This window comes from Sceloporus undulatus, unplaced genomic scaffold (genome assembly GCF_019175285.1).
Source record: "Sceloporus undulatus isolate JIND9_A2432 ecotype Alabama unplaced genomic scaffold, SceUnd_v1.1 scaffold_22, whole genome shotgun sequence".
Classification (NCBI taxonomy): Eukaryota; Metazoa; Chordata; class Lepidosauria; order Squamata; family Phrynosomatidae; genus Sceloporus; species Sceloporus undulatus.
In genome coordinates this window covers 1,155,712-1,167,158 of record NW_024802944.1, presented here as the reverse complement: position 1 = coordinate 1,167,158, position 11,447 = coordinate 1,155,712, and the positions used below count along the sequence as shown (strand labels likewise).

The 11,447-nt window shown below is 39.1% G+C and overlaps 1 protein-coding gene across 2 annotated transcripts; it reads right to left on the bottom strand.

Moving 5' to 3' along the window:
* Positions 1–5,972: 5,972 nt before the first annotated feature.
* On the bottom strand, positions 5,973–11,273 carry LOC121917513. 2 transcript variants are annotated; one of them, XM_042443545.1, is made up of 3 exons: positions 11,058–11,273; positions 7,408–7,709; positions 5,973–6,216 (listed from the first exon to the last, which is right to left on the bottom strand). In XM_042443545.1, exons 1-3 carry the CDS (start codon positions 11,182–11,184, stop codon positions 5,983–5,985), a joined length of 663 nt encoding a protein of 220 aa, XP_042299479.1. In that variant the 5' UTR covers positions 11,185–11,273; the 3' UTR covers positions 5,973–5,982. The 2 variants fall into 2 exon arrangements, with proteins under 2 accessions (XP_042299479.1, XP_042299480.1); XM_042443546.1 differs by having other exon boundaries at positions 6,014–6,181; positions 11,058–11,266.
* Positions 11,274–11,447: the final 174 nt, after the last annotated feature.

Sequence of the window (11,447 nt, the reverse complement as noted above, 5' to 3'; positions counted from 1 at the left end):
GTAAAATTACAAATACAGTACCAGGATTCCATAGGATGGAGCAACAGCACCAGAAGCGGTGTCAAATTGCAGTATTTCTACAGTGTTGAGGACTCCTGATCCATTGCATAATCCATAAAAAGTCTTGTTGCATTTTAAAAGCATAACAGATTTTATTACGGCATAAACCTCCCTAGATTACAGGCTACATCATTAAATTCAAGTGATAGAGTGGGATGTACTCCATGGAAAGGTGTGCCTTAATAAAATGATTTAGCGTTTGTATGAGATCCTTTGATATTGTGGGAAGACTTCCTTGAAACACAAATGGTTTGTGATAGAAGAATGTTGTGTGTTGTACAGTATTGAATGGTGCAGCTGGAGGTGTGTTGTGAAGGGGATTTGTTTCTATTTAATTGGTTATCCATTGTCTTGCAGGGAAACCCCTTGAGTTTGGGTGGTGCTCATTTTGCTTGTCTTGAGTTTTGATATTTTGTATTTTTCAGGACTGGTAGGCAAACCTTGTTTACTTTCACAGTTTCTTCTTTTCTGTTGAGCTGGTCCAGGTGTTTGTGGATTTCAATGGCCTAATGGTTTTACCTCTGCTCTGAATCACTTTCCAAAGAGAGTTGAACTCCAATGGCCTACCTACATGGAGCAATTGTAGTAGTTACCAACTTACCTATCATGGTGTGGGCGGGGCTGGTTGCATGTTGGGGCAAACACATGACTTTGGCACACAGAAGTCCCACGTGCGCAACAACCTTACACTCCAGGTGCAGCAATAACAATAAATTTAATGCAAACTTCCAACAGAGTTCTCCAAACACAACAACTCAAAGTCCGAGTCCCCACCCTTTTGCCTTCTGTCCCAGAAAGCTTCTTCAGGGCTGGGGTGCCTCTGGGAAGAGGGGCCTTTGTCCTTCTTGTCGAGCCCGTCTGCCTCCCGAGTGCTTTTCCAGTGGCTCTACTTCCGCCTTCTCTCGTTCCCGAGGAATAGGGCCTGCTTCCCACTTTTCTCCTTTCGAATCCCACCACTGACCCTCTAGGGCTCCTTCCCTTGGCTGCATCCACTCCTCAGCCTCTGGGTACGTAAAGTCCCCTTCCTCCTGGGGATTCCTCCTCGTGTGGTCCTCGCCCTTGGCCCCCTGACCTCCTTTGAAGTGAGGCTGGAGTCCCTTCCCTCTGAGGGCTTCTCCTTATGGTCTCTCTCCCTCTCATGGCCGCCACTCCCCAACCTCCTCTTCCACGTCAGTCCTCTCCCCGCGCAACTCTGCCCCTCTCCTTTTATCCCCCCTGAGACTGCCCCTTGCTCCTCCTCTTGTACCACCTCTTGCTCTGCCTCTTTCCCCTTCTCCACCTGTTTCTCCACCTGGTCCCCATTAGCCCTTCTAGCTCTCTCTCCTTCTATATCTACCTCACTACACATGGCTTCATCTTAAAGAATCATTGGATGTTGAGGAAGGCCTTAACATTCTCTACTAAAGGGAGCTAAGGGGTATCATTCAAGTTAGTGCAACAGCACTCTTTGGGAGATAGTTCTACCTCAGTAATTGTTGTTGTGTACCTTCCAGTAGTTTCTGACTGATGACAACCCTAAGGCAAAATTATCATGGGGTTTTCTTGACAAGGTTTCTTCCGAGCAGGTTTGTCTTTGCCTTCCTCGGAGGCTAAGAGAGCATGACTTGCCCAAGGTCACTCAATGTGTTTCCATAGCCAAGTGGGAAGCTAAACACTGTCCACAGTCATAGTCCAACACTACACCATGCTGATTTTGAAGTCACCTAAGTAACTGACAAATGCCAGATTCAATAGGACAGAACCATAGCAATGAAAGTGTTTTGAAACTGCCATAATTGTCCAGTGTGGATACATCCCAAGAAGAGTCAGACACCTTTGCCTTCACAGTCAGAACCCTATGTGGATGGGGAAAAAAAGGATCATTGTCCGCATGCTTAGGCTGAATGAGGCAATTCCCTCCTGAGAGCAGACTGAGGGGAGGAGTGGCAAAATGGAGGAGAACATAGCTATGGCAGCCTGTCCTGTGACCCCTATTCTAGCTTGCTGCCTTCAGGAAGATGCTACCTAACCAGTTGGTTAATGGGATGTTAAAAGGAAAGGTCAAGAGATTCAAATCTCTCCAAAATGCTTGCCTGTTATTCAAAGCCACAACGGGGATTCAGTTCAAATGTATACCAAAGGTCAGGGAAATGAGTGCAGATTCGAAGAGCTCTTCAGCTTTAATGAACAAGCAGTGCCCATTATTAAAAGTTAGCCTTTCAGAACTAGAACGCTTGCTCCAATGTGAACAAGGAATTTGAGTAAACCATAACAAAGATTTGTTCATGTAAGAAACGTTAATGCAGCTTGAAGTATCATTACAGTCCTTTGCTGTAGACCTCATCCCTATAATCCTCTCTGTTAGCCTCCTTATTTACTCCTTTTTACTTTTTATTCTCTGTTATGTTCAGTGCTTGTTTATGCATTTCTTGTTACCTTAATTGTTACATGCTAGTTTATAATATTTCATGTGAAACTAATAAATATAAATATTTTTTAAAGCTTGAATTTAATCTCTGTCATGTTAGTGCTTAATGATGATTGCCACATTCTCTCCCCACCCCAAAACTTCTTATCTTAAATATCTGCATGGGAATAGTTGTACCAATTCAATTTAGTTAGTACTTATGGGAAGGATCTTTGTTTTTTGAAGAATTTGCTAGTTTTTCTCTATTTCTTCATATTAATGATGGGAAGAACTTGGCATTTAAAAAAAATACTGCTAAAGAAAGCAAAAAAAAAAAAAGACTTTCCCATTCTCATCACAGTCCTATTCATGTCTACTATGAAGTTAAGTCCTATTAACACTTAGGAAAACACAAGTCCATCCTTCAGACATAACTTATGGCCATTTAGGCCATGCGTCAGTCATTTGGAAGAATTCTTGGTCATCACTTTACATCTGCCATCAGAACCACCTTCAGGAAGAGCAGTCAGATTTAAGAGAAAGCAACAGACATCATGGAGTATAGCTGAATGAAATGCAATGCCGGAAAATACATTTTATTTAATATCTAGTGCAACTCTCAAGAAATAACTAATTTTTCATTAGATAATTATAGCTGTTACAGCATCACATCTTTGTTAACATTTTCACAATTCTAGATAACATGGCTGGATGTTCAGAAGGCTTTTAAGGACAGCTTAAAGTGTTTCAGTTGTAACTGTTTGAATAGGCTGTAAATATATCTAGCTTTCTATGTACTTAGCCTAACAGATTTAGTGAGGTAGTATGTGAAGTGGAAATTTTTCATATTAATCAAATATATTGGACTACTATTTTTATCTGACTTTTACAAGTTTAATCTCCTTTATCCAACATTCTGGAATATTCCAAACACCCAAACTATTGTTTATGGATGGCTGAGATAGTGACACCTTTGCTTTCTGGTGATTCAGTGTACATAAACTTTGCTTCATGTACAAAACTATTTAAAATATTGAATAAAATTACCTTCAAGCTATATGTATACATGAAACAAACATGAATTTTGTGTTTAGACTTGGCTCCCATCTCCAAAATATCTCATTATGTATGTATATGCAAATACAAATATTTGAAAAGCCAAAATTGAAAACACCTCTGGTCCCAAGCTTTTCAGGGACACTCAACCTATACCAATTAGAGTACAGTACCTGGGAAAGAAATTATAGCACATAGTAAATAATAGCTATCACAATAAGAACATAACAATTCAACATTCAAAACAGCATCTAAACTATTGCGATAACATTGTTAATTTCTTAATTGATTGGAAGAGAAGAGTGACGGGCTCAGACACTTCCCTTCTCAGGCGCAGTCATAATGCATTGTATCGGTACACAGTGTTAACATTAATTGGCAGACTCACTGTAGATATTCATTACAGTTCATGATTTAAAATGTTCCATGTTACTGTCCATACAGACATAACACTATCTTATCATTACCTCTAAGAAAAGAAAACAAGGGATTTTGTTGCATTTTTAAAAACAAACAAAAGCAAAAGCAAAACACAAGACAACCCAAGTATCATTAGGTCTATGGCTCACTTGTACTCCTGTAGCCATGAAGAAACAAATACAAATGCTGCATGTCTTCCAGATTCAAGGTGGTCAGGGTAGGGCTCCTTGATGTCCCCCAAATGTTTCAAGATTTAACTCTATATACATGTTCTGCATATAACATAAGATCAAGCCAGCAAGGCAAATGGTCAGAGACTGCAGTCCAGAACATCTGAAGAACAGCTGTTATTGCATGCAAGTGCTAAGAAAGTGATTCAAAATGACTTGCTTTAAAAATCATACTAAAATGTCCTTTAGATGACTCAAGTATTCCTACAAAGAGATCTTATCAAGAATGTTGGGTAGAGCAATAGATGCTTTAAAAACAGCTGGGGAAACCATGGCTCTCTCAATGTTTTGGAACTACAGCTCTCATCATCATTCATCACATTATGCCAATTAGGCTGATGATTGCCTCCTTCTCCCATGTAATCCACCCCATATGCTCAGGTTCTCTAGCAGACATTTACTCTATAGGCTACATTAAATGTCCCATCTCTCCAAGTAAGTGAACAGGAATAATCATGAGGATCAGGACAAAGGTCCAAAACACACTGCAGAAATTATTCAGCTTGAGTCCGCTTTAACTGCCCTAGCTCAGTGCTAGGGAATTCTGGGAACTGTGGTTTTGTGAGTTGTTTAGCCTTCCCTGTCAGAGAGCACTCTGGTGCCACAGCAAACTACAATTCCCCACATTCCCTAGCCCTGAGCCAGTGCAGTCAAAGCAGTCTCAAACTGGATTATTTCTGCTGTTTGTCTTGGACCTAAATTGGCAAGTATCAGCCAGAGGACTTTTTCTTCAGCTGCACCTAGACTGTGGCATGCCAAAAGAGATTTGACAGCTGAATATGCTCTCTGAATTGAAAACAGTATTGAAGATCAGTCTTTTCCAACAGGCTTATCCAGACAATCTTTAAATTGTGAATTTAGATGCTGAATTTTAAATGTGGGCTGTTTAAAATTGAATTTCTTATTTGACCTTTTAAACTGCTGCATGGTTTAATTAATGTGTTTTAATTGATGTTGTTCGTTTTTTATTTGTTGTTGTTCCCCATCTCAATCCATGCGGGAGAGACAGGTAAGAAATCGTCGGCATCATCATTATCATCATCATTATGAAAGTTGTAGTGCAGCAACATCTGGAAGGCAACAAGTTCTGCAGCCTAGCTTCACATCAACTGTACCTTCTTGATTGGCACTGGGAGGGGGAAGAAGCTACTCATACACAGCTGTACTGTGGGATTAAAAAAATTAAAACACATAGCTGTAAAGGAGAAAACATTCAATGTGATATCATTTCTTCACATACTCTTTGAAAAAGTTAACATTAAACTAGTAGGAGGAACTTATTGTCTTAATTGTTCTAACCAGAGGGGATCAGAATACTCTTTATTCAAAGTAATAAAGATGATTGTTAGGCTGACAGGAATACCAAGACAGAATAGAGGGTAAGTAAAAATGTTGGCCTGAAAGTCCCAGCAACCCAAGCCAATATTGCCAAAGATAAGGAATACTGGAAGGTACAGTCCTACAATATCTAAAAGGCTGCAGTTTACCCACCTATGTAATAAAACAATGTATTTTGATATATTTATCTGAAATAAAGCATCAGATAAGATGTTATGGTTTTGGTTCTACCACTTGTTTGGGATATGGAAAAATCTGACATATATTGATTCCCTTGGGAAAAGGAGGAATATAAATTATTATTATTATTATTATTATTATTATTATTATTATTAGATGCAACTTTCCCCTGTTCAAACCTGACCATCTGAGTTAATGGCAGTGAAGCACATCCCAGTAATCTATTGTCAAGTGAGTGATAATTACAAGAATGCAACACTCTTCCTTTGTTTGGTGGAGTCACTGCATTTTAATTTCCCCCCTCTGATATCATTAGTCCCAGAAGTCCTTTTTCTCTTTCTTTCTCATGATGGAAGGTGACAGAGCAGAGATTCCTTGCTTTAGAGAAATCATGATGTTCATAGGCTTTTCACCCAGCCAGGTAAAGAATCGATATATACGGATAAACAGTGATGAAGGCAGACGCTGGATTCGCAGGACATTGGAGATCTCAAGCAACTGACTGAGAAGGCTGAAGAGGAGAGAGATCAGCAGAACACACAGCAGCTAAGAGAGAATAACATCTCAGTAAGATATACTCTTAGGAATTATATATGTCTCCCATTTTTTTCACCAGTATTCACAAAATTAAAACAATTAGTGCAACAAAATCATTTTCCATGTGATTATTTTTGAGTCTGCTGTTTTGTTGCTGATTGCTATCAAGTCAGATTTGAATTATATGAACCCTATGACTTACACGACACTCTGATATTAACAGCCTAGCTCAGCACTTGCAAACTCAAGGCTGTGGCTTTCTAGACTAAATCAATCGACATGTGTTGTGGTCTTTGACTTTTCCTACTATTGCCTCAGACTTTACTGAGCACTATCAGAGTGAAGCAAAATAAATGACTGGGCACCATGTCTTGAGTACTATCCAACACATCTGCTCCTCTATTTCCCTTGGACCAGAAGAAGGCCTGCTGCATTGAGGGCCCTTTCCAAAGAGTTGTAATTGGAATTTTAAAACTTTTCCAACACCAGTGTGGAGTCTTAGCAAGTATTCAAGGTTCAACAGATTAAAGGAAGGAAAGTTAAAGAGCTTTTAGCAACTCCCTCTTTTGTTACAGTCCTATAGCAAAAATACTTATGATAAAGAGAGAGACCAAAACTACAACAATAATGTGAAGAGAGAAAAGTTGAAAACCTAGGATTTGCTTGTTTGTTTATTGCACTTATATCCTGCCATTCTGACAAAATGGGATCCAAAGCAGCATGCACTGGTTTTAAAAAATAAGATAATTAAAATATTGAGTTAGAAGAGAATTACGGTAAATATCAGTATTATTTACAACATGATTAAAATAGATCCCAGGGTGAAAACTGGAGAGGATCCTTGTACCTTTAATATTTGTGTAGGAGAGAGAATTTCAGGGGGTATTGTATGATAAGCAATACCTGCTGAAATTACCTCTTCTACACAATGATTAAAGGTACAGAAATTGTCCCCAGCTTTCAGATTGGCAACTCTATGAAAACTCCCATAATCCTCTCTGGTTCATAATTATATAACACACAAGCTCACAAGTTTCAATTAGATGTAAAGCACTAGTCTTACATCTATTATTCCTTTACATGGAAAAGATTAATTTGTTAACTTCTCAAAGTATTATTTATCTAGGTAACATGGAGAGCAGGATTGAGATAAGGAGTTGTAACAGTCATCCAACAATTAGTATAGCCTATTCTACTTACCATCAATGTGTTATACAAAGAATTTTTCTCAGAGCAATACTGTTTTATAGACTGGTCTAATTTGTCTGAAATTATGGCAGATAGGCCTTTCCCCTGGACTGCCTCCTTGGAACTCAGATAGGAAGGTTTAGGGCCTATTTGTTTCACAGGTGGAGTCATCCTCATGCCACTTTTTGAGGCTCTTTTCAGAGTATTGTTTTGGCTGTTACTTCCTCTGGATTCATTTTCAGTTTGGAGGTCAGCGTTTCCATCAGTATTATCAGAGGGTGGCATCTTTATCTTTTTAACAATAAGTCTTTGATCTGAAAAAAAGTTATAGGCATGGATCATTTTTATGACAAAATAACATGGAAGAAGTAAGGATCCAGTTTGCTGTACTGGGAAACCAGAGTTTGAACCCCAGCTCAGCTATCTAAACCCATTGGGTGACCTTGGGCCAGCCAGCCGCATTTTCTCAGTCTCAGAGGATGGCAATGGTAAACCCTCTCTTAAGAAACATGCCAAGAAAACCTTATGATAGGGTCACCTTACAATTGCCATAAATTGGAAACAACTTAAAGGCACACAACAACAACAACAATATGGAATAGCAAAATGCTAGAAGGCAGATGGATATTTTTAGCTAGAGTTCAGAAACTGCAACTGCTGGATCTGGCTCCTTTGTGAAAAGTAAATGTGAAGTTTTGGTTGCAGAAATGCATCAAATGCATTTGTAAAATGACAGAATTACCCCTCTGGATATCCATTTAAGGGGTTAACAGGTGAATTAGACTTCTGATCTCCGCATACATGTGTGTGTGTTTGTGCGTGCGTGTGTGTGTGTCATGAAATTTATTTCTTCAACACACTTTTCTTCAATTACAAATATATGGTTTATATAAATTGCTAGCAATATTGTCAACAGCTCTCCATATTGCAAAAAACAAAACAAAAACCCTAGTTCTTGACTTTGTTTTTCAAGTGGAAATGTTGTTCATTTTCTGTTCTTCAGTCTTACTGAGTTCATTAATGCTTCTTGTTGTTGTGTGCCTTTAAGTCATTTCAACTTATGGTGACCCACTTAAGGTCACCCAGTGGGTTTCCATGGCTGAGCAGGGAATCAAGCCCAATCTCCTAAATCTTATTCCTATGCTGAAACCACTACACCACATTAACTCTCCTAGGCTAGTTAAGGGTGAAACAGACTACCCATTTCGCTGCCTTCCTGGTATTGGGAGCATTTATACATCGCACACTCCCAGGCCAGTTGGAAGCTGTCCAGTCATTTATATGGGGGGGTGGCTTCACAATGTTCCAGCAGCACAGCATTTAGACACCACGCACCACCGGAGCATCATTTATATGCCACACATGACTGGAGCATCATGAAGCCAGCTATTTGCCACTCCTTTTTTTAGGCAGCTTCAAGGTGGATTGGGGCCACAATATGTAGTTGATGCGGCCCCAATTCAGCTTCAGAAGAGGCTGTTTCAAACTGCCCCTTCCACCAGTCTATTTTGCCCCTTAGTTATGCTCAGAAGGGCTTACCTCTAGAGAAAAGTGGTGTTTGGATTGCAGTCTCAGTTATATATACTGAAGAAAAGGTCTATGTATTAGGAAGCACGCAGAAAAAAAATTGTTTTGATATTGTGGCACATGGATGTCAATTCCACTCTTCATATATTACAAAAGTTAATATAATTCAAATAGCAGCAGTTCCATCCCAAAACAATTTCTGCTAATGTGTCTTCTCCTGACCCTGAAACCTGCTGGAATGTTTCAGATCAAAGAGGATATGTATTTTACTTATGCAATTGGTAACTAGTGGGTGTCCAAGTTTGCTACCCCTTGATAGAACTTGATATGATTTGACTAGAAATGCCATAGTTATAAATAGTCTTTGTTTCGGGAAATTTGCATCAACAGGACAATAGAGTGGTAAATCCTTTAGCGGACATTGCATCCACACTGCAGAATCAATGCAGTTTGACACTGCTGTAACTTCCATAACTCAGTGCTATGGAATTCTGGGATTGTAGTTTTGTGGGATATTTAGCCTGTCCAAGAGCTCTAGTGTCACAACAAATAGAGAGATGACAGTTAAAATGGTGTCAAACTGCATTAATTCTGCAGTTTGGCAGCAGCCTAAAGAAACAAACCTAGTATGCCTTTGGTATTTAACACTAAAAAGCGCCATATCCCTCCTCCTCTTTGCTAATTTTGCAAACTACCTTCCTACTGTTAGCACAGGGTAGGGATGGGGAGAGTGTGATCCTCCAGATCATGTTGGATTGCAGTATCACTGAAAGATGATGTGTTGTTGTGGCTAGAGTGTCAAGACTGGGGCTTGAGAGATCCAGGTTCAAGCCTACAATGAACAGTAAAACTCACATGGAGAGCTTGTCCAGCCAGGGATACAGTGAGGACGAATTAGGGATGAATATGGGCATATACAGGGCCTTGAAATAACTGAAGGAAAAGTAGGATACAAATGTAACAAAATGTAGCAGCCAGCACAGAAAATGGTGAGGGATGGCGAAGTTAAAGCTCAAGGACAGCTAGAACATTACATGACCTCCATAAGGTGTGGCAGTCTCAAGGCTGTTCATATGAATTGTTCAGTGCTAACACGTGGATTTTTAAAAGCCAACAACATGAAATACAAAGCTAAATAAATGTAATAGTAAGGAAACACTGCATTCTTATGCAAGCAAGCCATCACACTACATTCCTATTTAAATGGCTAGCCCACAGTGAAGGAGAGAGCAAAATGTTTCTCAAGTACAGCACAGACATAGTTGTTGGGGTTTTCTCCTGTCAGAGGACAGATAGTTCCAAAAGAGACATGACTCTACTAAACCCAATACTGTACTATACTTCTTTAGTCCTGATCCATAAACCATTGACACTTTAAACCTAAAAAACCTGGAAAGAAGACAATTTCAAGTATAACATGGCACTTGTGTTTGTTTCTGACTCCTATGCTCCACACAGTTCAGGATTAGGTGTGAAAATAAGATAATATGAAACAGACAGAAGGAACTTGCTGTAGAAATTTAAACAAATCCCCCCCCTTTAGTTCCATGAATTGACCCTGTTCAGTCAGCTGGTACATTCACCTAATAAAAGTATATAAATTATAAATACAGGTTTCAAATTGATTGCTAATCATATTAAACTGTACAGAAGCCATTGCACACAGGGCTGGATTTATGGTTAAGTTGCCTATAGCAAATGGTTTGTGGTTTCATGAAAGGGAAACAATTATTAGATACTACATTTTGATTGTATTTTTTACCTTCCAGGGCAAGGGAAGAAGAATTGATGGGATTATTCAGGAGGCACAATATATTCAATAATCATGGATTTATGCAACTTGATCAGGAAAGGAGAGTAAAATTGTTTGATAAATCCTGTTTTAAGAAATTTTCTGGCTTTAAGACTTTTGTGCAAGAAAGATTTAATAAGTAAGACACAGCACTTATTACAATAGTATGCATAATAGTAATTAACTTTCAAACTGTCTTAAATTTCTAACAGCACACAAGAAGAGTACTGAGCTTCACTCCAAGATAATCAGGATGAAGCTAAAAATAGTTTTACACTACAATTGCTTTAAAAAGAATGCTAATACCTTAATACACAAGCACATCTCTTGCAGCAAGGCTTACCTTCATTTAGAAGACGCCGAAACCAGAAAATCAGTAGGATCAGTAGTAACCCAAAAGGCAAGCAAAACCAAAAGAAAAGGACAGGAAATGTTAGATCATTGATTAAAGGGACGAGGGGGTACTTCATAGCTGCTTCAAAATCCAACTCAGCTGACTGGGCACATGTTTCACTAAATACATGCTGTGCTACACTAAACACCTTTTGGTAACTATGCTCTCTTATTACGTCACAGCCTGAATCACAAAGCAGCTATGCTGCTATTCCTATATAGCTGCTTTAAATGAAGGCCTCAATCCCATTAAGGGAATCGTGCAACAGATTAGACGGGATAACTGGAGAAACTGCAGTAACCTGATATAATAGCACTTCCAACATCTTAACTAGAAACA

Excerpts from the sequence above, each read along its gene's own strand:
- LOC121917513 (XM_042443545.1), bottom strand. The coding sequence starts at position 11,184 with ATGAAGTACCCCCTCGTCCCTTTAATCAATGATCTAACATTTCCTGTC. Across the intron at positions 7,710-11,057 it reads TCGGCGTCTTCTAAATGAAG|ATCAAAGACTTATTGTTAAA; the intron begins GTAAGCCTTGCT and ends ACTTTTTTTCAG. Across the intron at positions 6,217-7,407 it reads CTTTGTATAACACATTGATG|CTGCTGTGTGTTCTGCTGAT; the intron begins GTAAGTAGAATA and ends ATTCTCTCTTAG.